The 27,912-nt window shown below is 44.4% G+C and overlaps 1 protein-coding gene across 2 annotated transcripts in view; it reads left to right on the forward strand.

The window, feature by feature from the left end:
* The first annotated feature begins 6,879 nt into the window (after positions 1-6,879).
* The window catches only part of gli3 (GLI family zinc finger 3), a 94,028-nt gene continuing 72,995 nt past the window's right edge, over positions 6,880-27,912 (forward strand). Inside the window, exons 1-2 of one of the 2 annotated variants that reach the window (XM_056364075.1) lie at positions 6,880-7,599; positions 24,744-24,917. In XM_056364075.1, coding sequence (XP_056220050.1) covers positions 24,785-24,917 — 133 coding nt within the window. In that variant the 5' untranslated portion in view covers positions 6,880-7,599; positions 24,744-24,784. The remainder of the gene's footprint in view (positions 7,600-24,743; positions 24,918-27,912) is intronic. The other variant, XM_056364076.1, reaches the window with a different exon arrangement.

The following is a 27,912-nucleotide window of genomic DNA, read 5'->3' on the forward strand; positions in this document are numbered from 1 at the left end:
TCCAGCAGTTACGGAGAAACAGTAGCATTTATTTGGAGCTGTGTTTGCAGCCATCTGGCGAATGAAAGTCCAAGATTGGCTGTCTTTAAGCTCTGCTTTTGGTCTCTACCATCTCTGGAGGAAATACCTGGCTCTTTAAAATGCTCCATTATATTCAGCAGCTACTAACCAAGTCTGTCTGCTGTTTGGCTTTAAAGGAACAGACGTATTAGAGACGCATAAGTCTGCTGGGCCGCTGAATAAATCTATAGCTCATAGCTGAACCTCATTTGCTGACCCCTGACACGGCAGGAGGTGATGATGCAGACGACGGTAAAGAAATGCACTATTTCTGTCTTTCGAAGACAAATCACAACATCTTCTGTTTGCTTTCACCATTAGCCTCACTATGGGCCAACCTGGGGGTAAAAAAAAAAAAAGGAAATAACATAACACAACAAGGCCAAGAAGTTCAATCTCTGGACATCTCTGGAACATGTTTTCACCCTCACAGTCTCTACTCTCGCTTTTTACCTCCTCTTCCAAAAGCGAGGCAGTAAGCCGTGAGATGGATGGGCTGAGCGTTGCAAGGTTTCCAAAAGCGAACAGAGTCTGACTGCTGCTCTACCTGAGGAGCAAAAACAAAAGAGTCCTCTCTACCTATAGGACTGTGGGAGTCGAGGCTTTGATCTGGACCAGAAAGAGAGAGTAGTTTGATGAAATATTGATGCTTTTTTTTTTTTTTTAACTGTGTCCTGTGGGAGCTCAGTCTGCTCTCAGGATGTGTGTGCTGATCCACAATACTGCTCCGTGCCTCGCTGGATGAGAATGGACTTGACTACGGGAGGCTCAGGGAGTCTTATTGGTCCTAATGGGTCTAACGATGACCACCCCATTCCGGGCCCGACACGGTCGGGGACTTTTTTTTTTCTCCTTGATCAAAAGAAGACGCACGTTTTATCAGTCGACATCAATGGCAAAATACAAACATAACAGCTGTGTTTTCTGACAACGAAGCCTGTACATGACTGAAATCTTTATGTGGTGTTGGATGGGTTGAATTATTTTTCCCCTTGAAATAAAAGATGCAACAGCTACAAATGTACATGTTGTATGCTTAACACATACATTTGTAACTGGAGAATGCCACCCAGAAAATTCATCTGTGTTCATTTAGCCCAGAAACTGTAAGAATAATAATTTAAAAAAAACTACACTTTTCAGAATAACATTTTAGTTTGAACTTTCAGATTTCAAAAAGCATCTTGAAATGAATAAACACGTATCAATGCAGGAAAATTTGCTGCATATGTTTAAATTGACAGTGATGCTTTTTTTTTTTTTTTCAAATACTAAGGCTTTGCTAAGTTCAGTATCAGACCATGTAATATGATTTCAACTGGGCGCTCAGAAAGTTTGATTTGAGTTCGTATGAAAGTGACCCACATTCTTCAAGCAACAATGATCTCCGTGCAAGGAAAAAAAAAAAGAATCTGAATATTGATAATTGCCTAGAGTGCTTTTGTCTGAAAGTTAAGAGGCCAACACACTCCAATCAGACTGGAAAAGAGTGTGAAGAATGGGGGGGGGGGGTTTATCACTCTCCCATGCTCACGTTCATACACAGAGATAGACGGCGGGCATAATGACTTCTGTGGAAAAAGCAGAATGATTATTTAAACTTAAAGGAAGAGGAGAAAGAGGCAGAGAAACGGGTCGAGCAGGGAGGAGGTGGTGGTGGTGGTGGGGGTGGGGGTGGGGGTCTTAGGAGGAGCCAGGGGCAGGAGATAGTCTGGGAAAGGTCTCGCGTTAAAGTGGAATTAACATGCCTTTCCATTGGAGTCCATTAGATAATCATATTCATACCACACAAGGCTCCAAACCCTCTCTGTTTCATTATTCCCTTTTAATCCAGCCTGATAAGGGGGTGCAGGCATCGTGGTTTTATTATGTCGTCATTTGGAATCCACATGAAATCCCCACGGGATGTTATCACAGGGAAATTGCTTAAATAGCCCAAGTGGATATAGTTTTGCGTTTATTATTTCTGACGGATTCAAAATAACTGCAAATATCCTCTTTTTTTCCCCTGATTATTGGGGGCTGAGAGTCTTATCAGTCATTCACACTAATGGCCCACTCAAGCCACTCGATACCTCCGGCAGGGGGAGAGGAGGGGGGGTGCAAGGAGGAAAAGAGCGGGAGTGCTGTGTTTAGTGTCCTGTACGTACATGTGTGTACAGGTAGAGTACATGTGAGGAAGAGAGGAGGGGAAAACCAGCATGAGGGGAGAGGGAAGGAAAAATTTTTGAAAGTGTCTGTACACAGCTTAAGGATGGATAACACTCTCACACACACTCGTGACAGTGGAGCACAGATCACTGAAGCTCTCCTTTGTGGTGTGTTTGTTTGGTCCCAAATCACGGGTGCCTGGCAAACAAGCCCGGTGTCAGGTGGCTGTAGTTGTTTGTTGGTCAACACACTTAACCACTCGTAGTAGTGAGATTAAGAGCAAGCAAACAGTTGGGAGTAAATTCTTCAGGGCCTTTATCAGAGAGTGACGGTGCAGGCACACACAGGAAATATCAGACTTATATTTTTGGTCGCCTATTTTCACTGAACCGTGAAAACAATGTATCTCCAAATTTGGTGATTTTGAATTTAGGATGAAATATTCAATTATGGGTTGAGGGCTATTTCTCAAGCAAAAAAAAAAACCCCAAAACATTTAAAACCCACTGGATTATCTGAAAAATGCATCACCACAAAGCTGAAAACGTCATCTCTTCTCTTAGCCCACAATGTTACAGAGATACGTGGTTTTCACAGGGCGGCCACCGGGACACAAGGACATCCAAGATCAAACGGTGTTAAAGCGAATTCTTGCGGCATTTGTCATCTTCTTTTTGGTTATGAAATTTGTGATTTATCACATAATGGAAACATGTTGATTATTATACAATCAACTGACGTCTCTTTTTGAAATTTCAGCTTAAAGGTCAAATCACCTCTAATGCCACAGTAACCAGACGGCAGCGGTGGAGAAAGTACTCAGATCCTTCAACCAAGTAAAAGTAGCAATGCTGCCATAATGTACTACATTACAGTACTACAAATAGTCACTTCAGTAAGGTATAGATGTATTAGTGCAATAAAAAATACAAATAAAGCAGAGAAATGTCACCCTGTAAGTGTCATACTAAATGTTATACTATTAGATGTTATATCATTTGATTATTATTACTGATGCATTCACTGTTGTAGTTTATTTCATATTTTGGTAACTTCATCTGCAACGATGCATCATATCTTTAAAAACTTATTGTGTGTTTTGGGTATAAAATCCGAACTTGTTGTGGAGCAGCAGTATAAAGCAATCTGTACTTCAGTACCTGAGTAAATGCACTTAGTTACTTTCCACCATTGCAAGGTTTCTGTGTTCTGACTTAGAGATTTGTGTTTCTGAGATTTCTGATCTCACTCCGGTGCGGTGGCGCTGAATGGACAATGACTTTAAAAGATGATTTGCCGGTTGCTCTGCCTTCCTTTTTTTCATTAAATAGTAGCAGCGCATGAAACAGACAGTTCAGGAAACACGAGGAGTGAGAGAGAAGCTATGACCCAGGCTGGTGTCAAACTGTGAACACTGCAGTTGAATAGTATGCAGCTACAGGCCACCAGATGCCCCGCGCTCGCTTCTCTCAATAATCCACAGGATAGTGTCGACACTTTTCAACGAGAGAAAATATGTGTTGTTGTAGTTTTGGCAAATTAAACCACTGAAGTGTTTAGCTTTCTCAAAACAAATTGCTCCAAGCAGATTAAACAATCTAGGTTTATAAAAATGTCATGTTTAAATAACTGAGTTCTTTAATAATATGTGCAAAGTAACAGTGTATTTGCTCAAATACTGTACTTTTGTACAAGTTTACGCTTCATGTACTTGAGTATTTCCATTTTATGTTACCTGTTACTACTTCTCCACTAGATTTCAGAATAACTTTCAACTGTAACTTTGCATATATAGATTTTACATTTTACATACTTATCACTAAATAATGACACATTGTTATAGAATAAACTACCCAATAGTCTTTTAGTAAAAGTCAAAATTATCTCCACTTTGATTGCATTAAAATAGTAATCCAATAATGTGTGTATATGATAAGCATCACACTCACAGCTGCATGATGAGTATTTCTCTTCATGAGGCCGACTTGAGGTATATTTTGCCTGCTAAAACTTCCTTTCTTCTACTTCTGTAAAAATTTTGAACACAAGACTTTCACTTGTAATGGACTATTTATATGTTGCTATACATCCCTTTATGGTACAAATACAGTGTCTCTGCTGTGAGAATCACAGGAGCCTGTGTCATTCCTCTGCTCATGCAGCCAGTGCATTTCCAGCGGTCACATCTGTGTGGATATAATATGCTTATTCTGCCGTATCCATTTCACAGTGACATCTGTCCAGCGGCGAGGAATTAAAGGCAAAAATCCAAATGCCTACACAACATTCTGCCAAGTATTGATTTACTGTTACTCGTGTAACATACGTGGACACACTGAGCGCTGCATATTATTTCAGTGAGATCACGGCTGAAACTGGAAACACGCTCTGTCAGTTGGTCATTATTTGAAAAATAAGCACGAGACACAGATGTCGATCTTCAACGCGCAGGCATTTTCTTTCATACTCTTGATTCTCGCTCTGAGGAAAACTGACAATATTTGAGCGAGTGAGTGAGTGAGTGAGTGAGTGTGTGTGTGTGAATGTGTGTGTGATTGGTGTGCCTGTGTGTTTGTGAGGTTGCCTTAGTGTCTACCTTTGGTGAGTGCACCTCCCTGTCTGTAGATCTCAGGGTCTGGAACAAACAGTAGTTCCTTCTTAATTGGGGTGAGATCTGGGGCTTAAAGGGGGCCAAGAAGGGACCCGAACCCCTTTCTTTCTCCTCCAGAATCGCTTTGGCTACAGAGGTGCTTTTGATGTGTGCTTTGGCTCTGCGAGTCCTACTTTGGAATATGTTCTTGGGAGACCAATGGTTACTTGCCTCCAGGCAGAATCTCAATCCCTAGGATCCTGGCCCTCTTTGATGAAATACTTTCGGGAGCCGCTAACCCTACTGATGCCCATGTGCACCCCCTCCCTCTTCCTTTACCCTCTTGTTCTCCCCCCGCCCCCCTACCACCACCATCACCACCACCACCACCTCACCCCCCCTAACCTACCCAGCCCTCCGTTTCCCCCACCCCCCACCTCCACGTTCCTCGGATTCTCTTTGAGAGATTCATAACAAGGACTTTATCTCTGTGTAGTCCAGGCCAGATGAGCACCGCCTGACAAACTGACAGGAGAATTAGTCGTGTCTTACAGAGCATCTTTGACTGTCTCCTCTCCCGGCTCGACTTCCTGTCGTCACGGACACAAGCATTTTCATTGTATTGACACTGGTTCATATCACAGCTCACACTCCGTCACTGTGCATTTGTAGCTTTTCTGTATTTGTTATTAAACCTTATTTATTACGTCTGTTTTTCCATTTAAAATCATCAAATATCAACTCTTGTGCTTTTATTGTGACATTTTATGGGCAGCGAGGAAAAACCATCTGTTTCTTATTTGTCATTGATGAACAGAGATGACATTTGAGTTGACTCAAAACCACGTCCCGCACTCAAATATTTAAAATAGCTGTCCGCAGAATGACTTGAGTCAACTCTCTCAACTTCCAAGAATCCATCTTCATTTCCTGACACAATCAGAGTGAAACATTTGGGGGTTTATTGATGACAAAGATGTTGACAGTAGTGACAGGAGATCTTAGCCTCTGATTGATTTAGAAACTAATTAGTCAGCGTGGACTTAACTGCCAGAATAAGCATCGGGAAAGTGATTATAAAACATCACATATCCTTATTTTCCACGGTATCTGGTTGGACATGTGTTACATACAGGATAAATTCACTAACTGTGCCTTGATGGATTTGACCTCTCGGCCACACACACACACACACACACACACACACACACACACACACACACACACACACACATACACACATTCAAATCCTGGTTAAACGATTAACTGGTGATCTTCCTCTGCAAACTCCCACCTCTTCATTGATTGAAACAGCACCTTAAAGACCTCTCTTACCACATCATTTCCCTGTATATTGATTATGTATATTGATTATACCTAACCCTACAGGAGGGCTTTCCTCAGCTTTAACGTAGCATTAGATATCACTCTGAAGGCTGAGCCCAGGAGACTACTTTAGCCCTCATAAATCCACACTTTCCAATATGTGAGTCAAATTGCTCCATAATGTAAATGTGTGTTTTTTGTTTATTTTAAAGATGGATAATTGCGAAACAGGCTTGATTGAATTACCTGGACAACAACAGTTAAAAAACCACATATCCCTTCGTAATTTCAAAATAAATCAACATATATGCCTGCCATATGATTCTTTCAAGCTAATTCATCCATACAGTTGTCATGTGATGCAGGATTTTTATTTTAACAACATAATCAAAATTAGGACTCTGTATATTTTGGTGGCAATCATTTAAATCGACTCATGCAGGCTGACATCTAACCACACACATGTTTAATTATTGGGATTTATGTAAGTTTAAACAGGGCAATATATTTCCTTATGCTTTTGTGAGGAGTGACTGGCAGCCTTAAATCATGCTGCACTGGATCTGTGCAGTTTTAGGCGAAACATTATGTCTTTTAATAAAGCGGGGTCATGGTAGAGTCCATGATGAGGTCACAGATTCATTCAAACACCTCACAAGCCAAGTTACATGGACAAACGAGAAGCAAACAAACAGGGAAATAACCTCAGACATGAAAAAAATAAACTGTATTTTCAGTAAAAACGTATATTTATATCAGAATTTGCCTAAAAATGAAATAAACTTTGCTTATCCAGGGTCAGATTGATACTTCTTTATGTGTTAAGAAGGCCTATGTTGAATAGAAAGGTGGGTAACCTGAGTTTAATATCGGTTTATGCTCCATAAGTTATAATATTAAGGACTAAAGTTACCGAAAGAAAGAAAGAAAGAAAGAAAAGAAAGAAAGAAAGAAAGGGGGTACACAAAATCAAAAAAGGAGGGAGGCAGTGAGTAAAGGAGGGAGCAATCCGAAGGGAGGAGTCAAGAGAGGGAAGGAGCAGCTGGAGACCCACACTTCGCCCTCTCTCTTCTCCTCGAAAAAGCGCTCTAAATGTAATAACAACTCTCCATGCGCTTCTCTGACGCTTCTGCTCTTTTCACGCACATCTGCGGTCTGCTATCGGCAGATTTTATCGGCAGGCTGATGGTGTCGGTCCGGCGGTGGTTGAACACAGCAAACTGTGAGAAGGAGGAGAAAGACAGGCAAGAGGAAAAACTCTGGCAGCGCCGTTTTGGAGTTGGAGTTGCAGCGTAAAAAAAAAAAAAAGAAAAAGAAAAGAGAAAAAAAAAAAAAAAGTCCCAGGCAACTCCAGAGGCACATCTGCAACTTAGGAAGAGGAGAAGAAGAAGAAGGAGGAAGACAAATCATTTATTTTCTGAGACGAATGAAAAGCCAGTCAAGAATTAGAGGAGGAAAACACCCAGAAAGAAGTAAGTACTCAAACACACAGGCGGAATAGACTTTTTTAAGTTTGTTGCGCGTATTTGTTGTCTGCTTGTAAAAGTTTGGAAAGGCAGAGCAGCCGAGGTTTCACATTTCCCAACGATGGAGTTTCACACAAGCAAAGATGTAGACGCGAAGTGGATTAAGTGCAAAGGGGGGGGATTTGGTGTGAAACAGCAGCTTCTTTAAACAGCGAATCTCGGATCCTAAAAAAGAAAAAAGGAAACCCCCCCCACAAAAAAACAGCCGCAAACGCAGCACAGACTGTGGATCCACTTGGTTCTGGGTGTGATTTACTCTCTGTGAAATGAGTGGAGGTTGTTAGAAACTTAACAAGTAGCCGACAGACAGATGTGCAGTTTAAAACTTGCATCAAGTTTAGCGTAAATGGGAGAAACTGGTGTGTATGTGTGTGCGTGTGTGTGTGTGTGTTTGGTGTGTTTTAAGACCAAAACACGTGCTGGGAGTTTTTCCTGCTGAAACTTCATGAACTTCTGTGGACGTGAAACTTTACTGGACCTTTGCCTAAAGAAACGCGCGTGGGGAGGGTGTGTGTGTGTGTGTGTGTGTGTGTGTGTGTGTGTGTGTGTGTGTGTGTGTGTGTGTGTGTGTGTGTGGTGGTAGTGGTGGTGGTGTGTGTGTGGGGGGTTTATGGGGGGAGACATGCATATTTATGTGCATGTGTGATCATATTTCAGTGTCTGTTATCGGTTGTGTTACTGAAGAAGGTTAATGAGGAGATACAGGGGCATGCTCAGACACTGTCTTATTTTCTTTTAATACAACCAAGCCCGTGGTTGACCCTTGACCTTTAACATGTAGACATAATTTCTTTTGCAGCATAACTTCTCATTTGTACATGGCTGCTGTTGTAATGTTTTCCAGTATCAAAACTAAAAAAGTCAACTTGAGGCCTTTTTTAAAAAAAAATTTGGATACACACATGATTTTAGCAAGAAATATTTACACTGCAAAAAAAAATAATAAGAGTCCATATTTAGCATTGAATTCATATTTTTAAGCAAATGGAAATTACATTCTGCCACTGAGGTGAAATTATTCTATATGTTTCCAGTTTGTGCAGAAACAAGTGTCACTTTCTGTAAACCTGACCTGAGTTAAAGCGGATCAGTCAGGAGCAGGAAATCTTAATCATATGTGATCTTGTTTCTTGTTTATAATGTGATAGACAAGTTTATTAATGATCTGGTTCACATAAAAAAAAAGAAAAAAAAAAAAGAAAAGAGAAAAAAATATTTTAGGTCACATCAGCAGATCATAACGTGTTTGAAGGCATGTGCATGTGTTCAGAGAAATTTAAGCCCATTACAGTGGGGTCTGTAGCCCGGCAGGGGTCCATGTGGGGAGTTTTATGGGGCCCCAAGCAAAATGAGAAATGCCATAAATCCACTATAATTTAGTTTATTATAATGCACAGGGATTAAGATAATTTTAAAAAAGTAGATAAGAATGATTTATACAATCAGAGGTTTGTGCTTCTCATAGCCAGTCATTCATTTAAAAACAAAATCAACACTAAGAAAAAAAACAAACTCTCACATGGTCTCGTGCAGAGTGAAAAAAAAAGAAAGAAAAAATCTCTCTAACAGGAGTCTGTGTGTTCGTTTTGGGGGTGCGGGACATGAAAACGTTTGAGAGCCCCCCGAGCCTCCACATGTGCAGATATTTGTTTGAAACTTTCCCTCCTGTCCTCGCCAGCTGTTCCACATTTTATCTGCTTGTCTGCTCTCGGGTTTCACACAGACGACGAGGGTCCGAGGTGCTCAGCCATGCGGTGCAGCTCAAATCCTCCCTTCTTTTTTTTTTTTTTTTTTGACACTTGGCAAATTATTAACGGAGGTCTGGCCGCCTTGAAGACGGAGCAGTGGCTGAAAACACCAAATAAGATGTTTAACAGCACAAGTTCACACAGATAAAAATCTCCTTTGAGCTATTTTTATGAGGCAGTTCCATCATTCATCTTGGCTGTGGATTTGGCTGTGAGCAGAGTTTTCTCAGGTCCTGGTTCCATTTGTCTAATAAAATAAAAAAGGGACTGTCACATAAATTATTATTTAATATTTCCACCATTTTATTTATAATAACAAAATAACATTTCACAGGCCTCACAAGTGGAAATTAATCAGTGTCCAAATATTAACATAAAAAATAATACACAGACACATCAGGCCTTTAACCACTCAGACGTCAGGCCTAATATCTTTTATTCTAAAATGTCAACATATTATAACTATAATTTTATTTGTAGAGATTAAAATAAGAGGACTCCTACATTTTCTCCTGTATGTTTTGCATTTTGTGGCCTGTGACCTGTTCATAAATCATTTTAAAATAATATTCATAATTAAAAATGACATACAATTGCCTCTATATCAGTATTATTAGAGGCCAAAATTAAGACAGCATTTTATTTTCAGTGTGCAGGCAGAATTTAATGATATGACATTTGCAACCAGTCTTAAATTAAGTGTGATCACATTTTCAGTGGCTGACTGATCAGACAGTGACTCACATTTTTCTGTTGTTTAATATTCTGCAGAACAATATTACACATAATGAGTGGCTTTAATTTCTATTTTTACACAGCAGAGGAGATGTCATTACATTTCCCAAATATGTTATATAAAATAAACCACACAAAACATCTTCATATTATAAAAATATTTAACTTTCCATTTATAAATATACAAGAATATTCTAGGTGTACACTTGCCATTGGTGTACTGACGTCAAACAGGTGCACCTTTACCAAGAAGAAAGACTTGGCCTCATTATGATGCAGCAGCAGTGATGAATGCAGCAGTGTTTAAGATGCTAATCTGCAGGAATGAGATGCACAACTCGGTGCCATTCGCTTACTGTAGCCAGCACAGATGTATCATAGCCGCTCCCTGCTTCTCCAGCTCCATATGATAGGAACAGGCGGATAACGTTTCCCTCTTCAGGAGTCAGTCCGTCAGATAGCAGCAGCAGCAGCAGCGTGCTGCTTTATCTTAACTTTAAGCACTCCTTTAAGTAAAATTATGCATAGCGACACTGGCCCAGGACACCTGTGACCTGGCAGAATAGGGGGCTGTCATGTTAATGCAGGGAGATGACATACTATTAGCTTTTGAGGTATGGCCCACTCCTCCTTTCTTTCCTTTTTTTTTTTTTAAAAAGGCCTTGCATTCACAGCTAAAGGCAGGTTCTGTCCTCAGGCCTTTTACACCCCGCAGGAAGAATACCTGTTATCAGGTTTGTATGCAAGAAGCCCTAATGAGCTGTGTTGTTGTGCTAATGCTGCGACCTGAAGCGCTCAAAGAGGTGGCACATGTTTTGTTAAAATGAGGGTAATGTGAAGGAAGCTGGTTTTTCCTCAGGATAATGAGGAGTGTTGTGTGTGTGTGTGTGTGTGTGTGTGTGTGTGTGTGTGTGTGTTTTAGTGTTAGTCTGCTTGTTTTGCAGGTTGTTGAGGCTTGTGTGTTTTTCCCATTTTTGTGTGTTTTTTCTTAAATTTCATCTTTCTCAGGAGGTTAAAGGAATCACACAGAGGTGTATCACCTACTACAAGTTTGAATTGTTTATAATAAAACACACAGTAACCACCTGACCAGTGAAAGTTTGCATTCCCTGTGTAATATGATTAGCTGTTGCTTCCCTTGCATATAACTGGTGTAGTTGAATAGAAGGTCTCTCACTTTGATGATCTGCTACTTTGATATGTTGACATCAAATGAAACAGACACAGTGGGGAAAGAAAGAGGACAAGTCAGACAGAGGTAGTGATTGAGGGAAAAAAAAAAAAAGGCTGTGCATGAGAGTGAGTGGAAATGGGTGTGTGTGTGTGTGTGTGTGTGTGTGTGTGTGTGTGTGTGTGTGTGTGTGTGTGTGTGTGTGTGTGCTGTTGTGGTTTGCAAGGCGCGGAGGAGTGCAATGAAAAGTTGGGCTGAGATGGCAAACCTGAGGAGCGTCAAAACGTCTGGATGCATTTGCGTGCGAGCAGAGACAAGAAGGGGTCTTCGGGTGCGCGAGGGCTTCTCCTTGGCCTCCTAATCCCCAGGCCCAGCCATCCCTTCAGGGCATGCCTCAGATCTGGCTCTCTGGCTCTCCGGGCAGACGACCCAGCTCCGCCAGCAGATTTAATATGCTATGTGTTCCTGTTCCCCCGGCTCCCCTCCACCTCAACCATCATTGTCCCAGAGCGGGACCCCCACTCCCTGCTTCAAGGAGCCTGCTAAAGGCACCTTTCAAGCCGGGTGATGTCTTTGGATAAGGCGTATATGATAGGGGAAAGGGTGGGGGTGTGAGGGTGTGTGTGTGTGTGTGTGTGGGGGGGGGGTGATGAAGAGGGTGTGAGACTCAAGATATCGTACTGTAATTTTAGATATGTATATTACTCACATTGAGGAATCTTAATACAGCACACTGACACAGCAGTCAACACCTCATCACACTCACGTACAAGCATTCTTCCTCTGTTTCTCCGTCACAAACATATTTGTGTCGTTTATATTTTGTCTTTTTCTTTTTTTCCTCCTCTTGTGGGAGCAACTTTTTTTTTTTTTTTTTTTTTTTTTTTTTTTCATCTGTCTGAATAAATAAGAAATGGGAGGGAAAAAAGTGGGAGCTCAAGTTGCCTTAGCAGGGGCTGAGAGAGGGCTGGTTTGTTTTCCATGGCTTTGGCCTGTTGGAAACTCCAACTGGACCTGACAATTAGCCTGGTCAACTCCTCTCCCAGAGTGAGGCACCGAAGACGGCAGTTAGAAACCCCCCCCCCCCAAAAACCAACAAAGAAAAACACATTTGAATCAACTGATTTGAATCAACTGATTTGAATTTACGATCTCTGAAGTCGTGTTTGACAGCTCGACATGAGCCCCTGTTGGAAGGTCATGGTACTTTTTTTTTTTTTTTTTTCCTTCTTCTTACGCAGGTTTTGAGTGCGAGAATGCAGAGTGTGCCAGCTAAGCGGCTGCGTTTTCTTTTCTCACACACTTGAGGAGAAACAGGACAGGTCGCGCCTGCATGAGGGCGCCGCTCATCCCCTCCTCTGTTTGCTGAAGCTGCCGTAAAAATGTCTTTAAGTCTGCCGTGTGAAGTATCGCAACAAGAGGTGAAGTGCTTTTTGGTTTGTGGGGCCCATTTGCTCGTGGAGCTGTGTGTGTGTGTGTGTGTGTGTGTGTGTAAAGTTGAGCGCCTAAAGACACAGTTTCCCGGGGCTGGGGCTGTTATTGCAGATGTGGCATTGTGTCAGCTTTGATGGGAGCCGGTAGTGGCATCCGTGAGGGGGTCTGTGCTTTCTCGTCCGGGGTGGTGATTGGGGGACAGATGAACCGGCCGCTTGCTGTGAACAATGATCTGTCACTTACCCCCTGCTTCTTGATGTGGGAAGCCATGAGTCAGGCTCTGTCTACTCCATGACACTTCTACACACACACACACACACACACACACACATACACTTTTTTTTTTTTTTTTTCCTCCTACAAAATTATTTGAACTGAGCAAGAAAAAACTGTATTGGTCAGCGTGTATTTCTTCAAACTCAACTCCGGTCCTTCCACCAGTAATTAAGTTGTGTATTGTCATGCAGTAATGCTCGCAATGTGAACCGCATGTGTTTGCTGTCCCATGCTGCTTGTAGTTGTCTTTCACCGGGAGTTATCCCTGATTCTTGTTGCATCCTGGAGTGGTGGTCAAGGACGGGGGCTATTGTTTGAATGTCAAATGTAAATCCCAAGGTTAATACCTGAAAGGAGCACAGAGCCAGGCAATCTCCCTGCTCTCCAAACATGTTTAGATGAGTACCCCCCCCCCCCCCCACCCCATCCCCACCCCCCCTACTCTGCTCCTTCATTTTCCTCTGCTGCGGACTTAGGGCAAGTTGGAAAAGGAGGGCGGCGGGCGGGCATCCCCGTATAAACCCCTCTCAGTGTGTTCTTCTCAGCAATGAATGCTAACAGACCCTGGCTCTAATAATGCCTCATCTTAAAAAAAACAAAAGGGGAACTCTACTATCTGAGCAAATTGCTGCCCCAACCTGAAAGAGCCCTCCTTTGACAGCGCAGCATTTGAAGACTAATCGTTTTTTCTCATGCAAAGCACGCTGTTTTAAGAGCCTGGGCCACGGAAAGAGAGGGGGCTGTGTTTTAACAATACTCCGCAGGGAGTGAGGAACAGGGTTTGGGGAGGGGAGGTCGGGTTGTTGGGGGGGGGGGGGGGGTTCCTCTCTCCTTTGCTCCTCAGACAAAGCCCAGTTCCTTTCAGGGTTGCATGGGGGTAGGGTGCGTGGGGAAGAGGAGGGAGCATCCAAGAGTTTGAGTTCCTTGAAAGAGAGGGACTCCAGCCGCTTTTTAATGACAGTTTGTCATCACGGCTCTTCCACCTACCAGGGAAATGTAGGCCTGGCCTCGCAGTGACAGGGCCTGGAGAGAAGTGGGCCTGAGAAAATTTATAGAGAAACAGAAATATTAACGTGTACATGGGGCCCTAAAACGGCTTTGGCTATTCCTGCCAGACTGCTGTTTTTATTAAGAGGGGTCGACATGCTTTGGAAATATATCTTATTCATGAAGAAAGCCAGGTTAGACTTCCCAAAGAATTCATTATATTCCCCCCAGATGCGGCTTTGCGGGTTGCAGCCGTCCCTCGGAGGACGTGGAGCGTGGAGCGCGACATTGTAAAGCCTCCCTTAGTGGGCACAGAAGTGCGAAGGGTTCCATTTGTCAAAGGTGCTGGAGTCTTTTTCCCTCCTCAACACTTTCCCGGCTCAGCCTCAAACTCATTGTCTGAGCAAAGGCAGGACATTAGTCACCGCAACACCACGGGAGCCTGCAGGGCTAAGGACCGGCGCTCGGGAGCCCGGATTGGGACAGAGGGGAGGAGAGAGGGAGAGAGAGAGAGAGGGGGAAAAGGGAAGAATGGAGGGAGGGCGGGAGGGAGGGAGGGAAGGAGTGACGGAAAAGGTGAGAGAAGGGCAAGAAAGGAGGAGGAAACGTGAGGGGTAGATGGAAAGTGAGGAAGAGGGAAGATGAGAGAGCAGAGTATGTGTGTGGGAGAGGGAGAAAGACCATGAGGGGGTTAGAGGGAGTGGAGTCTGTAGCTCTACCTCAGGGCTCAGTGTGTAAGCCCCTGTCTACCCCCCAAAGCTGCTTTCACAAAGAGATTTACAAGACAGGTCTCCGGTGTGCTTTGCTGCCCTGCATTATGAGTGAGTGAGTGTGTGATTGTGTAAATGTGTGTGTGTGTGTGTGTGTGTGTGTCTTCTTGCTGAAATTGACCTTTCTGTTTTTTTTTTTTTTTTTTCTTTGCATCATCTATGCAAGAAAGATATTCACCCAAATTTACCAATCCAGGCAGGTCAGACTCACAACAGCCCCAGTGGAACAGTGTGAATAACCTATTCCCCCTGGTGGCAGGGTGTGTGTGTGTATGTGTGTGTGTGTGTGCATTCATGTGTGAATGTATTTCACAGATTCACACATACAAGGGATCCTGTTAGCTTTTGGAATTATTTATAAAGCCTGGCTTTTGTGTGGCGCTCTAAGTCCCTGTCTCCTCCCATTACTGCCTATGACTCTACCTGGGCTTCCTTCAGCCCCCAAATGCTCCCTCAGCCACCCTCCCAGCACAAGGAACTGAGTTTGGTGTTACAGCTAAACCCTTTACAGCTACTAGTTTCCAGAGAGAAACACTTTTTTCCCCTCTCTTTATATACACTAGCTAAAGATTTTCTCTTTTGGAAAAAAAAAAAAAATAGAAAGACACTTTGCTCATTTACAAAGTCGTGATATGTGGAGACAAACACAATCTGTACACATCAGAGAGACACACAGAGTTAGACAGACTCATCCCATATGGCCCTGATTACCCTGTAATCCAGGAAAGTTTTTTTTTCCCCCCTTTTCTTGCACGGACCGAGCGGGGGTGAAGGTTTTAGTGTGTTTGAGATGGTTTATGTTAATGTTGCTTTTATTGAAACAAGCTGGGATGTGATTATAGTCCTGCTTGGTACATATGAGCGGCGAACTGCTCTAGTTTCCCCATCTCCCTCTGGCATAGAGATCAATGCAAACCAGCTAACGCAGGGTAATAAGCCATTAGTACACACATTGTTGGAGAGATTTACATACATCGACCGGAGAACTGATAAACTAGGTTCCGTGTCCTAGAGGTAAGAATTATTGTGTGTGTGAGTGATTAGCTGAATGAGTGTGTGTGTGTGTGAACTATCGCCGGGTGATCTCTTCTCTGTGACTACCAGTCCTGTGTGATAGGTGCCAGATTGCGTAGCTGAGAGCCAGGTTGTCTCTGCTTGTCAGGAGAGCGGGGCGGAGGAGGGGAGATGTGAGGATGATTACAGTACACTGTTCCTCTGATCTGATTCATCACTAACTGTCTCTCCTGCAAAGGGTGAACTTATTATCCCCGTCTCTACTTCCACCGTGGAGCCAGCTGCTCTCCATGCTTCCCAATTAACCCCAGGCACCCGTCAAACGCTCCAATTAAGGCCTCCTCCTCCTCCTCCTCCTCCTCCTAGTCCTCGCGAATTTATTTGCCTGCGTTAGCCGGCCCAGCCCCGGTTGGGATGCTCGAACGCGCGGAGGTGAGTGAGTGAGTGAGCCGGCGAGCGTTGAGCGTGTTTGTTTAGGACCTGTCCTAAGCAATGGCGTTACGGCTCCCTGATTTATTTGAGGCGGGGTTGCAAACAGCTGAAACGAGTAAATAGAGCCAGATGTTTGGCTTCCTCACGAGCAAGTCGGCAGGCCTGAGGGGGCTGCTTCTCTAATGACAGTCTTGTTCCTCGCTCTTTATGCCGGGGATTTTCAGGGGGCCATTTTGTGACTGTGCGCTTTGGGTTTACGGGAAGTTTTTTTTTGTTGAGCACTCGGAAGTGCTGGGAGCTTTATGGCATCTCACTCCAGTGTTGTGTGGTGTGATATTGTCTTGGTATTTGAGTTGCGTGAGTCTTTTTTTTTTTTTACACTGGCAGTGAAAAGAGTTTCTTCCCAACTCAGCCTTTCAAAATCCCAAATATTCAGCTGTGTGTTTGTGATGCATTGGTTTCTGATGAGCAACAGTGTGTGTGTGTGTGTGTGTGTGTGTGTGTATCTGTGTGTAGAAGTGTTGCTGTAGGTGAAGTACAGGTTTGGCAGCACTGCCAAATCCTCTGAGACTGCTTGTGTGTGTGTGTGTGTGTGTGTGCGTGTGTGGAGCCTAGGAGCCGGCACAGAGGGATGGGGGGGCTCTGTGCCTGATATGAAAGTGAAGGGAGAGAGTTGTCTCCCGACGCTGCCGTTGGGAGAGCCGTCAGGGAACTAGAAGTCTCCGGAACTCCCTCTGAGCCGCAGCTGTCTTTGATCTCACACCTCCGCTGCCGTATACCTCATATTTCTCTATAGAAGACACTCACCTGCCGCCAAGCCTGCGACACAGACCCACAGGTCACGCGAATGAGGCTCTCAACCTGTAGGCTCCACTCACAGACCTGAACGAGGGACAGACAACTTCAGTCAGTGCCTTCTGATGATTATTCGTCGTAGTCTATAACATCTCAGAAACAAGGGCAAAGCGCCCCGTTAGGAGTTCCCACAGCCCAAGGTGATGTCTTCCCGTGTCTTGTTTGATGTCCGACCGAAAGTGCAAACCCCAAGGTTATTCACTGTACAATCATATGAAAGAGAAAGGTGGGATATTCTCACTTTGAAGAGCTGGAATTAAATGACTAATTGATTAATCGAGTGAGCATTTCATCTCGACATAATATACACAACTCTTAGTAAGGGGTCATTTGAGCCAGCTGATGAAATAAGACCCATTTTGTCATTGGTGTTTGTAAGTGTGATTCATTGCTCTGTTGGTTTAAGAGCGCAGCCACCTCATTAAGTGCATGTACTTTTTGTGAGTGTATCCCTCCCCCCCTTTTTTTTATTTATTTATTTTACTCCTGTCTATCACTGACGTGTTGAATTAAGGTTGGAGTGCTGATAGAGTGACCTTATTTCGAGGTATTTTTTTCCCCCCTGTGTGATGAGAGATAAGGAGAACGTGAAGATTCAACAGAATCATCCCGTTCCTGCATCTGTGGAATGTGTGACCCAGTGTTACCCTCTTGGATCCGTTCCCATCCACACAGGAAGTCTAGCATTAAAGCAATGCCATTTCTTCATTTTCTCTTCCTTTCTCTCCCCCCTTCACCCTCCCCCACCTCCCTCCCCTCTTTTCTCTCTCTCTCTCTCCCTGCATTCCTTTGACTGACTGCGGCGCATTTCATGACAGCTTCATTCAGCATTCCTTTACATCCCCGATTTTATTTGCCCACCCCTCTTATTTTTTTCAAGTCTCCCTCTGTTTAGGTCCGGCTTTATCACGCCGGAGCCAAACACCAAGACAACTTCATCTCATCCAATTTTCACCCCTTTAATTCGGTTTAAATGGCACGGCCGCGAGGGCCAGGGCGGGAATTAATAAGAGCCAATAAAGCTTGCCACTGGGGCATCGAGGCCAGTCTTTAAGTAAACATTATGACTTCTTGAGGGGGGATTCAGGGGCAGCACTTGATGAATTGTGGCGGGGCTTGGGAAGGGCTAATTTCTCACTTAGCCGTCCTGATGGGGCTAGCTAATAGGCCTTGCTTTGCCTGGCTGATTGTCTGCTGGCTTTATTATTGTGCATTATCGCGCTGCCCCCTGGCTGTTGTTAGCGTTCAGCCCCGGAGACGCCAGGGCCCGTCATTAATCACATAGCAGCACTGACTCACTCTGCTCCGACACTTATCCCAATGACACGGAGGAATGAAGGGAAAGGGAAAAAAGGATCGGAAGGAGGAGGGGAAGAATGAGAGGAGGACAGGGAGGAGTATGTGCAAAATAAGTAAGCGGGGAAACTGAACTGAGGAGAAAGGGAGCTTCAAGTCAAAAGTGGGCAGGACGGTTTCACTGCGACTCCATAACCTGTAGCTGTGCAGCCTCTCTGTAGTTCTGTTTCCCCTCCAATATTCGCTGCTCTTTGTTACACACTTCTGTCTAAGGCGCCGAGGATAAGAGGAGCATATCCCACAGTCCCCTGGGCTAAGTGTGAAGACCTTCTGTCGAAGCCATACCTGCTGCCACTACACTCACACAGGACCATCTATCTGCTTGATCCTTCCCTGAGTGTACGGGCGGGGAGGAGGAGGGAGCAGAGAGAGAGAGAGAGAGAGAGAGAGATGTGTGTGAGGCTTTCATCAGTACAGGAATTTCTCCTCCTCCACTCATCTTCTCCCCGGGGTCCCCTCTCTTATTTATGTTCTGCACACAGTGATCGCACTTGCATACAGAGAGGTGTATAAGAGCACCTGGTGCATCTACTCCTGTGCACATCATCACACAGCCAAGGCTCACACGCTCTTAAACACAGTCGAAACAGCCCCTCTTTCCTCCCTCTCTCTCTCTCTCCCTCTCTCTCTCTCTCTCTCTCTCTCTCTCTCTCTCTCTCTCTCTCTCTCTCTCTCTCTCTCTCTCTCTCTCTCTGCCACGCGTTACATAGGAGCCGTGCTCTCTCAAACAAACGCAGCGCGCGGCGTAACATGTTCTCGTTCGCTGTGGAAACGCGGCGAAGGATGGCGTCACGCAGAGCACCTTCTAAAGCCCCATATGAAGAATGCCTCCACAAACACAGGGCTGTTTTTACTGTAGATGAGAGGCCCATTGACAGTGTACAGACCCCACTCTCCTGTGCTTTACAGTATGTGCCATGTGCAGGGGGCCACTTGAAGCCTTAGCTATAGAGTATGTAGTGGCTGCAACAGCAAGTCTTTTTTTTATTATAATAAACTCAATTTCAAGAGGATGTGTGGATGCTGCACAAACAAAGTCTGCAGTAAAGTTGGGAAGAATAATTGTAATCATGCAAATCTTATTCTTGGCAAGTTCAAGGAAAAAAAAACTTTTGCATATAGAAAAATGTTCTACTTTTCCTTCCCTGGACCCTCATTGCATTTTTGCTGCTTCTTCCAAAGTGTCTGATCAAACAGAAACATGGGAAGAAGATGAATAAAGTGGAGAACAGGGGGAAACCAATACAGCATAACTGGGCCACCGCGGCAATAAAGCTTGCCTGCATTATCCATTGTCTCAGTCTTCGCAGGCCCCACTTGCCCTGACACAAGTGGCTCACAAACAAATGCAAAGTCAAAATATATAAATAAACATTCTAATAAGCAGGGGGCTGCTGGGAAAAGGCGCAAAGATTTCCATTGTGGTGCGCGCTTTATTCGGCCCTTATCTACTGGGTAGCGAGCGCAAAAGAGGCGTCGTGTAAGCATTACGATTACATCGTGTGGGTTTGTTACCCAGGAATGTAAGATGCACTCAGCTCATTCTGCTGTGCAATACACAGGGTCCCTCACCAGCCATCCAAAGCATCTTAAGTGGAGAGGTCTGAGGGACCAAGACGCACGCGAGGATAATCTTATTAGCTCCGCTGAAAGCTACTGATGGGCTGTGTTTTTGCACTGTTTGTCCTTGAACAAAAAAAAAAATATAAACACTCCTCTTTTGAACAGGCTTTCCATTTTCACATTTTTGTGCAGTGAAGTCGTGATAGCAGCCCAGATTTTTTGGTGATGGAATAATATTATGATGCTGTTACTCCAAAGTCAAGAGGAGTTAAAGGCAGTTGTCTTTTTTTGATTTACATTTCTCCATGCAGCGTTAATGTGATGATTTACTGACTCACAACATGAAGCAATAAATAGTCTTAATGAAGGTAACTGTAAAATCAGCTGTAGGTTTTACAGTGTGGCTGTAAAAAGTGGGAATCACACATAGGTTGGATCATATGAAAATGTAAATGACTAATAATCTGCATAGCTTAACCATGGCACAGTACACAAAAGGGTGAGAAGGCCTAGTGCTAAACCAGTTTGCATGTGCATATCTGGGATTTGATATGTGTGTGTGTGTGTGTGTGTGTGTGTGTGGCAGGGTGTGACTAATTCCTGCTAAATGGCCCTTACTTGTGGGGCTGGTCCCCATCAGCTGTAGGCCAGACTTAGCCATCTGGGCACAATGTTAAGTTTCACTGGTGAAAGGAAAGCCACAGCCACCAAACTGCCCCCCCCCCCACCTCTTTCCCCTTTTGTACCTTCCAGGGCCAAGGGCGATCCATAAGTGCAGTGTTGAACACAGCATGGAAACCTAAGTATGTGGTTTCCTCAGAGAGCCATTGAGTTTGGGAACACCTCCTCAGTAGGGATTTTTGAACCAATGACAGGTCCTCGAACCACCGGCGAGCACTTCCACTGTCTCCTTAAGGGGCCTCATCCCCTCATTGACCTTATCCAATGCAAACACATGCAGCCCGAGCCAGCGCATTCGGTTTACTGCTAGATTCAGCTAATCTAGCTGAAGGGCTCAGACTCCTCCTCCCTCATCGCCCCTCAGTGTTTTAGTTATTCCAGCTGTGCAGGAGCCCTTAATGTTGTTGGCATAGCTGCGAAATGTGGGAAAACACACATTGTACACACAGGAAAACATGTGCAGGCATGCAGGGGCACAGTGAGGTGCAGACACATGCATGCACGCATACATAAGCACACACACAGAGACACACACACACACAAACACACAGTCTCACGCTCCTCCCTTTCTCCATTCATTTTCTCCCCCTCTTATCCCACTTTTGCTCACAATCTCCCTCAATCGTCTCCATCTCCCATCTCTCCCCTCCCCTCTAACTCGCTGCGCCGCGGTGCGTTTGTGCAGTGTTGATAAGCCTAAGATAGCAGATCTCGGTGGTCGCTGATGTAATGATGATGAATGCTGCGGCATTGCCAGTCTCCCCCCTCAGGGGGCCCTCGACACTGAACAGTCGCCCTAATGAAATGAACACAAATACAGTACCCCGTCTGTGAGGGGGGGTTTGCCAAATCTAAGAAGACACTTCAAGAGTTTATATAGAAATGTCCCCCAGTTTCTGAGCGTGTGTGTGTATTTGTGTAAGTGAGAGTGTGTGCCGTGCATTTGCAAATGTGTTCCCTGTGACTGAAAGCGGTGGAGCTGGAGGTTCACCTTAAGCAGTTTCATTAAAGTAAGCTTGTAAAGACATCGCCTGAAAATATCAAAAGGCGGTGATTTTTGATACTGTTAGCAGTAGTTTAAGCTTGCATGAAGGGGGGAAAAAAAAGAACAGAATATTTTTTCTATCAAAGGCAAAAGTTTATTTTAGTGTTACACTTTGATGTGTACAATTTGCAGATGACTTTCAACTCAGTGCCTTTGTCACCAAGGCGTATAATTTATGTTAAATTGATTTGCTTAATGTGCTTATAAAATAAGAATGTTTTTTTTTTTTTTTTCTGAGGGAACAGTCTGAATTGTGGTATTTTAAACCTGTTTAATCGCCTCCCTTTCTGTGTGGAAGGATTACAGTCGAGCACAAATAAAGATACACCCTCTTTCTCTCTTCTCTAATTGGGTGTAGGACAGACATTTCATGGGAAAGACGTTAATATGAAATTAACATTTATTTTGGGTGACAACAGCAACCGGTGCCCAGTAATTCCGTCTTTTGTGCCAGGCCTCTGCGACACACCACGGGTGCAGGGTCTGAGCAGAAGTTCCCGTACAGATGTTTTACTACTGTGCTGTCGAATGTAAATGTACACAAAAATCTGATTTCTGCATCTGGCCCATGAGTAGATGAGAGCTTGAACGTTTGTCTGCTACATGAAAGTGACACCCAAACTAACTCTGAGGGGAACCAGGATCTCTTGTCCTCAGATTAACATTTTATTGCAAACACAGAAAAAAACTTTGTCACATCAGGAATTCTTTCCACATGACAACGTCGCCATGTCTTGATGTAAACACAGATGGAAGTGTCTTTTGTGTTTGTGAATTTCTGCTGAGTGTTTTTTTTTTTTTTTGGGGTGGGGGGGTGGGGGGGTGGGGGGGCAGAGGGGTGAAAATGAGCAACACGAAAGGCGAAAGCAAAGACGGGAACATCTGCAGGACTGGGTGTGGGCGTCCAGGTCAGAGGGATTATGGGTGAAAAGGTCCTGCTTTTAATTGCTGCTTTGGAACTGTGGCCTGCCTTGTGGAACACAAAAGGCCGGTCAGACACGCTTCAGTGGCCTGGACTTGCGAATATTTGCCCGACCAGTGGAATGCCCCGCTCCCTCCTCGACTCCCCTACAAAACCCACCCCCTTAGCCCCGACCCCTCATATTCGCTGCGCTTTCATCTGTTTTCGCTGTGGTCTGACTCACCTGGGGGGGGCGAGGGGGGGCCAACAAGAAGACACACTCACACATGTTTGCACACTAAACACACACAAAGCCTGCAAGGGGCTCCTCAGTAACACTCCTCTCTCCCCTTACACTGCTCCTGCTCAGGTTCAGTCATTAGATATGATGTAATGGCAGTTTCAAAAGAGGGAGACTGAAAAAGTTTTCTCTGATCGTTTCACTTCCTCGAAATGAAAGTAAACCAACGGCACCTGCGATGAGATATCAGCACAGAAACTGACACACACACACACACACATGCAGACGTACATGCGCCGCGCATATTCCAACAATTAGCTGGCTCATGCTCCAAAGACCCCCAGAAATGAAAGCATCCCCCTCTTATCAAATGCATGCAACAGTGATTCGAGATGATATCTGTGCAAGTAGGACAGAAATGTCTTTGGTGGTTGATGACGGCTACACATGTATGCATGTGGGAGTGATTAGAGGACAAGCTCTTGTTTAATTCTGTTTTGATTGGTAGGGGAGTAATTGCATTGTGTTTTTTTTTTTTTTTCCTTTTTCTTTTTTTTTTGTAAGCCAGCAATTGCTTACAGATGTTGTTGTCGGGTCAGAATGGATGACAGACTCTGGTTTTTCAGGGGGTTGGGAAAAAAAAACAAACAAAGCTCACAGTGTTTGTCTGAAGTTTACCCCTCACCACTTCCCCCTCGCCTTCCTTCCTTGGGGAGTTGGTAAAAATCGCCCCCCCCCCTCCCCTCACCTACCACCACCACCCTTCTCTTGTAGTTTCAGCAGCACGCCTCTGTTTGCATTATAGCTTGACTTTACTGCTGGCCTTTGTATCCATGCGTGTTTATAGGGTGGAGGACAATTAAATAGTACAGGTAGGGAATTAGCCGGTCTTTATTGGAAAGAAAATGTTAGCCAGACTAAATATTTCCAGCAATCAGCCATGAATTATGGAGTCTTAAGTAAAGGCTTTGTATTGGACCAAATGAAGCTGTCCTGTACTTTGTGGAAATGAGCGGTTGCGGTGTATCACCATGTTGTCTCCATAATCAGAGACCTCCATGACCTAGATAGAGTGGAGTTTGTAGACGGCCTCTGAGGTGCTGAACCGAGCAGCATGTCTGCTAGACTGTTGGCTGAACCCCTTCTAAACCCACAGACAGTATTAACTTGAACCACCTTTATTCTTTGAAAGAAAAATTGCCCGGCACCATGATATTCCCAAAAGGGCCTTCAAACAACCCTTGTTTTTTCAGGACTGTGAATGTTTCTCTCTCTGTGGTATCCCCTTAAGGTTTCTCCTTTCTCTCTGGAAAGGCTGCTCGAGCAGGATTATCAGCGTATCCACAAGCTGCCTTTACTTCTATTCTGAGATAGAAAACCTAGTCAGGATGTCCTGCCTTACTATGTTCATAGAGTTGTTTCGTTTTATTTTTTATTTTGACAAGAAGTCAGAAGTTTAGTGTGACATAGTTGAGAATAAGGTAAAGTATATTTTGGTTTTGGATATGTAACAGTTAGTGGAGAAGGAGATCAGTCTCCCGACAAGCAGATCAGAGCCCAGCAGGTTTGAGTTAAAATAAATCAGGGTGAGCTGGTGGATTGACCCGTGGTCTGCTCTGGGCATCATGAAAAGGGAGGGATTGGATCTGAAGTTTTCCCTCACAAGATTCCCAGTGTTGAAGTCTTTTTCTTCAGGCAGTCTATTGATAAAATGTTTAACGTATGGCAGATCAAGAAAGAAATAAAATAAACTTAATGCACAAATCACAGTGAGGATTTATTTTTGGTTTTACAAGCGCAGAGAAAAAGATTAACACAGCAGTCAGATTCATCTTGTGATATGTTACCTAACGCCTTCTTCTTCTTCTTCTTCTCCACCAGTTATCTCGTCTCCATGAGGTGCTGAGGAATGAGCGATCGCCATGGAAAACCAATCCCAGGCCAGTTCAGCAGCTGAGAAGAAGAAGCGAGTGGAGACCATCGTGGCGACCAAGGGCTCGTCAGCGCGCAATGACATCAGCGAGAAGGCGGTGGCCTCCAGCACCACCTCAAACGGTACGCGTCAGATATGATTTTGGTCTTTTGGGAAAACGCCCAGTTGGATGTTGGCAATCTACCTGCTGATGGAGAAATTCCACTTTCTCTGCAGGTTCAGGTCGGTCGCATTTGTAAATCAAAATTTATCCACAACTTGTGGATAAATAAAGCCACTGAATCACAAGTTTCATCCATTTTTATTCTAAATTTTATCACGAAGGCGGGCGGCGTCTCTTTGTCAAGCATTTCCTGATGTTTTCCAGACCCTTGCGAGCTGGAGACGGAGGTGCGGCTACGATACGCCCCTATATCTCTTAACATATTTGAGCATCTGGGCCTCTGATCTACTGGGGACCAGGGAATGTTTTATTTTAATTTTTTTTTTTGTACCCATGCTCTCATTACTTTAAGATGAAACTGACCAACTCGGAAAAAAACACGATTTCAAAGCTGCAGACACGCTCAGATCCTCGCTTACGACTGTTTACGTTCCCCTTATTCTCATGGTTCACAGCGAGTTGCATGCGACGCTCGCTGGTAGCACAACTTTGGCATGTTTACATAGCAATGTCTTCCACACATGCTATTAAAAGTGGTGCGGAGATTACAGTTCATTAGGCCTGTCGTCATTCAGCCTTTCATTCTCAATTCAGATGCTGGAATGAGGAATATTAGAAGGCAGATTCTGTTATTTTTTATTATTTTTTTTTGGAAGCCTTGGAGCATCAAGCTTAAGTCATAACAAAACCAGAGTTGAGATCACCACGGCCTAAGCTGCAGCTGTGCTCATTAGCAGTGAGAGGATTTGGGAGGTTTTTTGGGTATGGAGGGTTTGGGGGGCTTGTAGCTGGAGCTGGTGGCCTGATAGAGAGTTTTCTGTCACCTCCCCCTCCCTCTCCCTCCCTCCCTCCCTCCCTCCCTCCCTCCTTGACTCTGCTGATGTCAAATATGATCATCCCAAGTGTGAACAGCAGACAAACAATCCAGGAAAGGGTAAATAAGCTGCTGTGACTCGGTCCCCATATGGGAGTTATCACAGGAAGTGGGTAAGGTAATGCATCCTGAAGCATCTTGGGAACACTCTCACTCTTACTCACTCCCAGATGGCCAGCACTGTTTTATTAATTAAAGGGGTAGCAAGAGAAAAAGAAAAAAAAAAAAAAGTTTGTTGTGGAAAAAGCATGGATGCAATTTGGTTTCATGATTGTGGATTTTTTTTTTTCTTCGTAATGTGCAGGTAATTAAAGCTCTGAACATGGTTCGTCTTGAGAACCTCGCTTACAATGACTCAGCCACGTCAGAGGATACGCTACAGCTTTAAGCACTCCCCTCAAATACAGTAGTCATATAATTCACTTGACGAGGGGGGAGGGATGATGCCTATCTGCAGAGAAAGGTCTCTTTTAGATCCCAATCGCGCTCTTGGAATCATAAGATAGCTTACACATTCTTTGTGTGGTTATAATTACAGCACATTCCCCAAGTCGCCCCCAGAACTCATAACCTCTTATCAGGTGTAACCCTACACTCGCCTCAACTTTAACCCCCGTAGCCCTTGCCCCGCTGCCTCCATCCAAACAAAAGGTAATTGTGAGCAGCTGTGGAACCCCAGCGACTGGTTCCTCTTAGGAAGGCCCCGGCGAAATATTTCCCCCCGTCAAGCAGTGGAGTAGCGGCCCCTGATCTCAGCGCAGCGGAAACCCCGTGGCGTGCCCGGCAACAGTGTGCTACGATAAGTTGTGAAAAGTGGGGAATAAGTAGGAGGGGCTGTCGGAGTGGACACGGCGGATGTTTAGCTTTCGGTCTTTCCAAGCTAAACACCCAAGATCAGCGAATCCTGTGGCTGATCAGTGGCTGTTCTGATGATGAAAAACCGATCTCCCCTTCACGTGCACTACGGGGGGAATTCACAAGTCAACGCTTTCCTCCGCCACCAATCTGTCTTCCCGTCTTCCACCTCAGTCTGTAAAGTTTTGTCCGAGTTGAGCAGCCTCAGAGTAATTATTGAGTCCTGGTAGAGTGTTCCCACATGGTTTGCTAAATGGTGGCTTCATCCTGTGTGCCATTCATCTGTGTGCCCCCTCCTCTCGCACTGACAGCTCAAAAGGGCCGACTGTGCCACAACAATGCTGTGATTGGTGCTCTTTAGGAGGGGTTTGGAGGGGGGGCGGTGCTCTCCCCTCCCACCCTCATCATTCGGCAGGCAGGTGGACCACAAAGTCCTCTGATTCTTTTGTTTGGTCCCCGAGCAAAAAAAAAAAAAAAAAAAGATGTCCATGCTCCTTGGCTGAAGAAATCCTGTCGTCATGGGATAATTTGTGAAAAAAAAAAAAAAAAGGGCGGGGGCTGAAGGGTTGATTATTTGGGGGAAAAGTTTCTGATTGGCTGCACTTTTATGATATGGCTGCTACTGATTTGAGGAAAGAGATGGAGTTAGTGTAAGTGATAGAACCTGAAAAATGGAGGACACAGTTCAGACGATTCGCTGCTTTAACGTAAGAGCAGTAAATGTAAAGCGGCTCATGAAGTGGGTGAGGTGGGACCTTTTTTAACGGTCGTGCTTAAAAGGGCAAGAGCAAAGGGTCTCTGAGGCAAACAAGTTAAGCTTTAAAGGGCAACAAATGTTAGGCTTTCGTGTAGGTTACCAGAGAAATCCCTAAGCAAAGAGGGAGAGCGTGGCTAAAGTGTTTAAAGAAGAAAAAGAACACTTCACTGCTTTTGAAAAAAGAAAAAAGAAAAAAATCCTCTGACTGGAAGAAAAGAAAGAATGATACAGAGAAGAGTGGTGAGATAGAGGAAGAGTGAGGGGCCACCTTCTTTTTAGGCAGCCATTTAAATGATCAACAGTAAATAGAGGGGAATGTCATCTGACAGAAATAAAGTTCCCCGTTAACAGCGGGGATGGAAAGTAATTTACAGATACGCTGTCCCCGCCATCTTTGTGCCTCCCAGATAAGGTTTCATTTCAGAAACGGATAGGAGACATTTTCACTTACGGGCCCCCATTCTGGGA

Source organism: Seriola aureovittata, chromosome 20, assembly GCF_021018895.1.
Source record: "Seriola aureovittata isolate HTS-2021-v1 ecotype China chromosome 20, ASM2101889v1, whole genome shotgun sequence".
Taxonomy (NCBI): Eukaryota; Metazoa; Chordata; class Actinopteri; order Carangiformes; family Carangidae; genus Seriola; species Seriola aureovittata.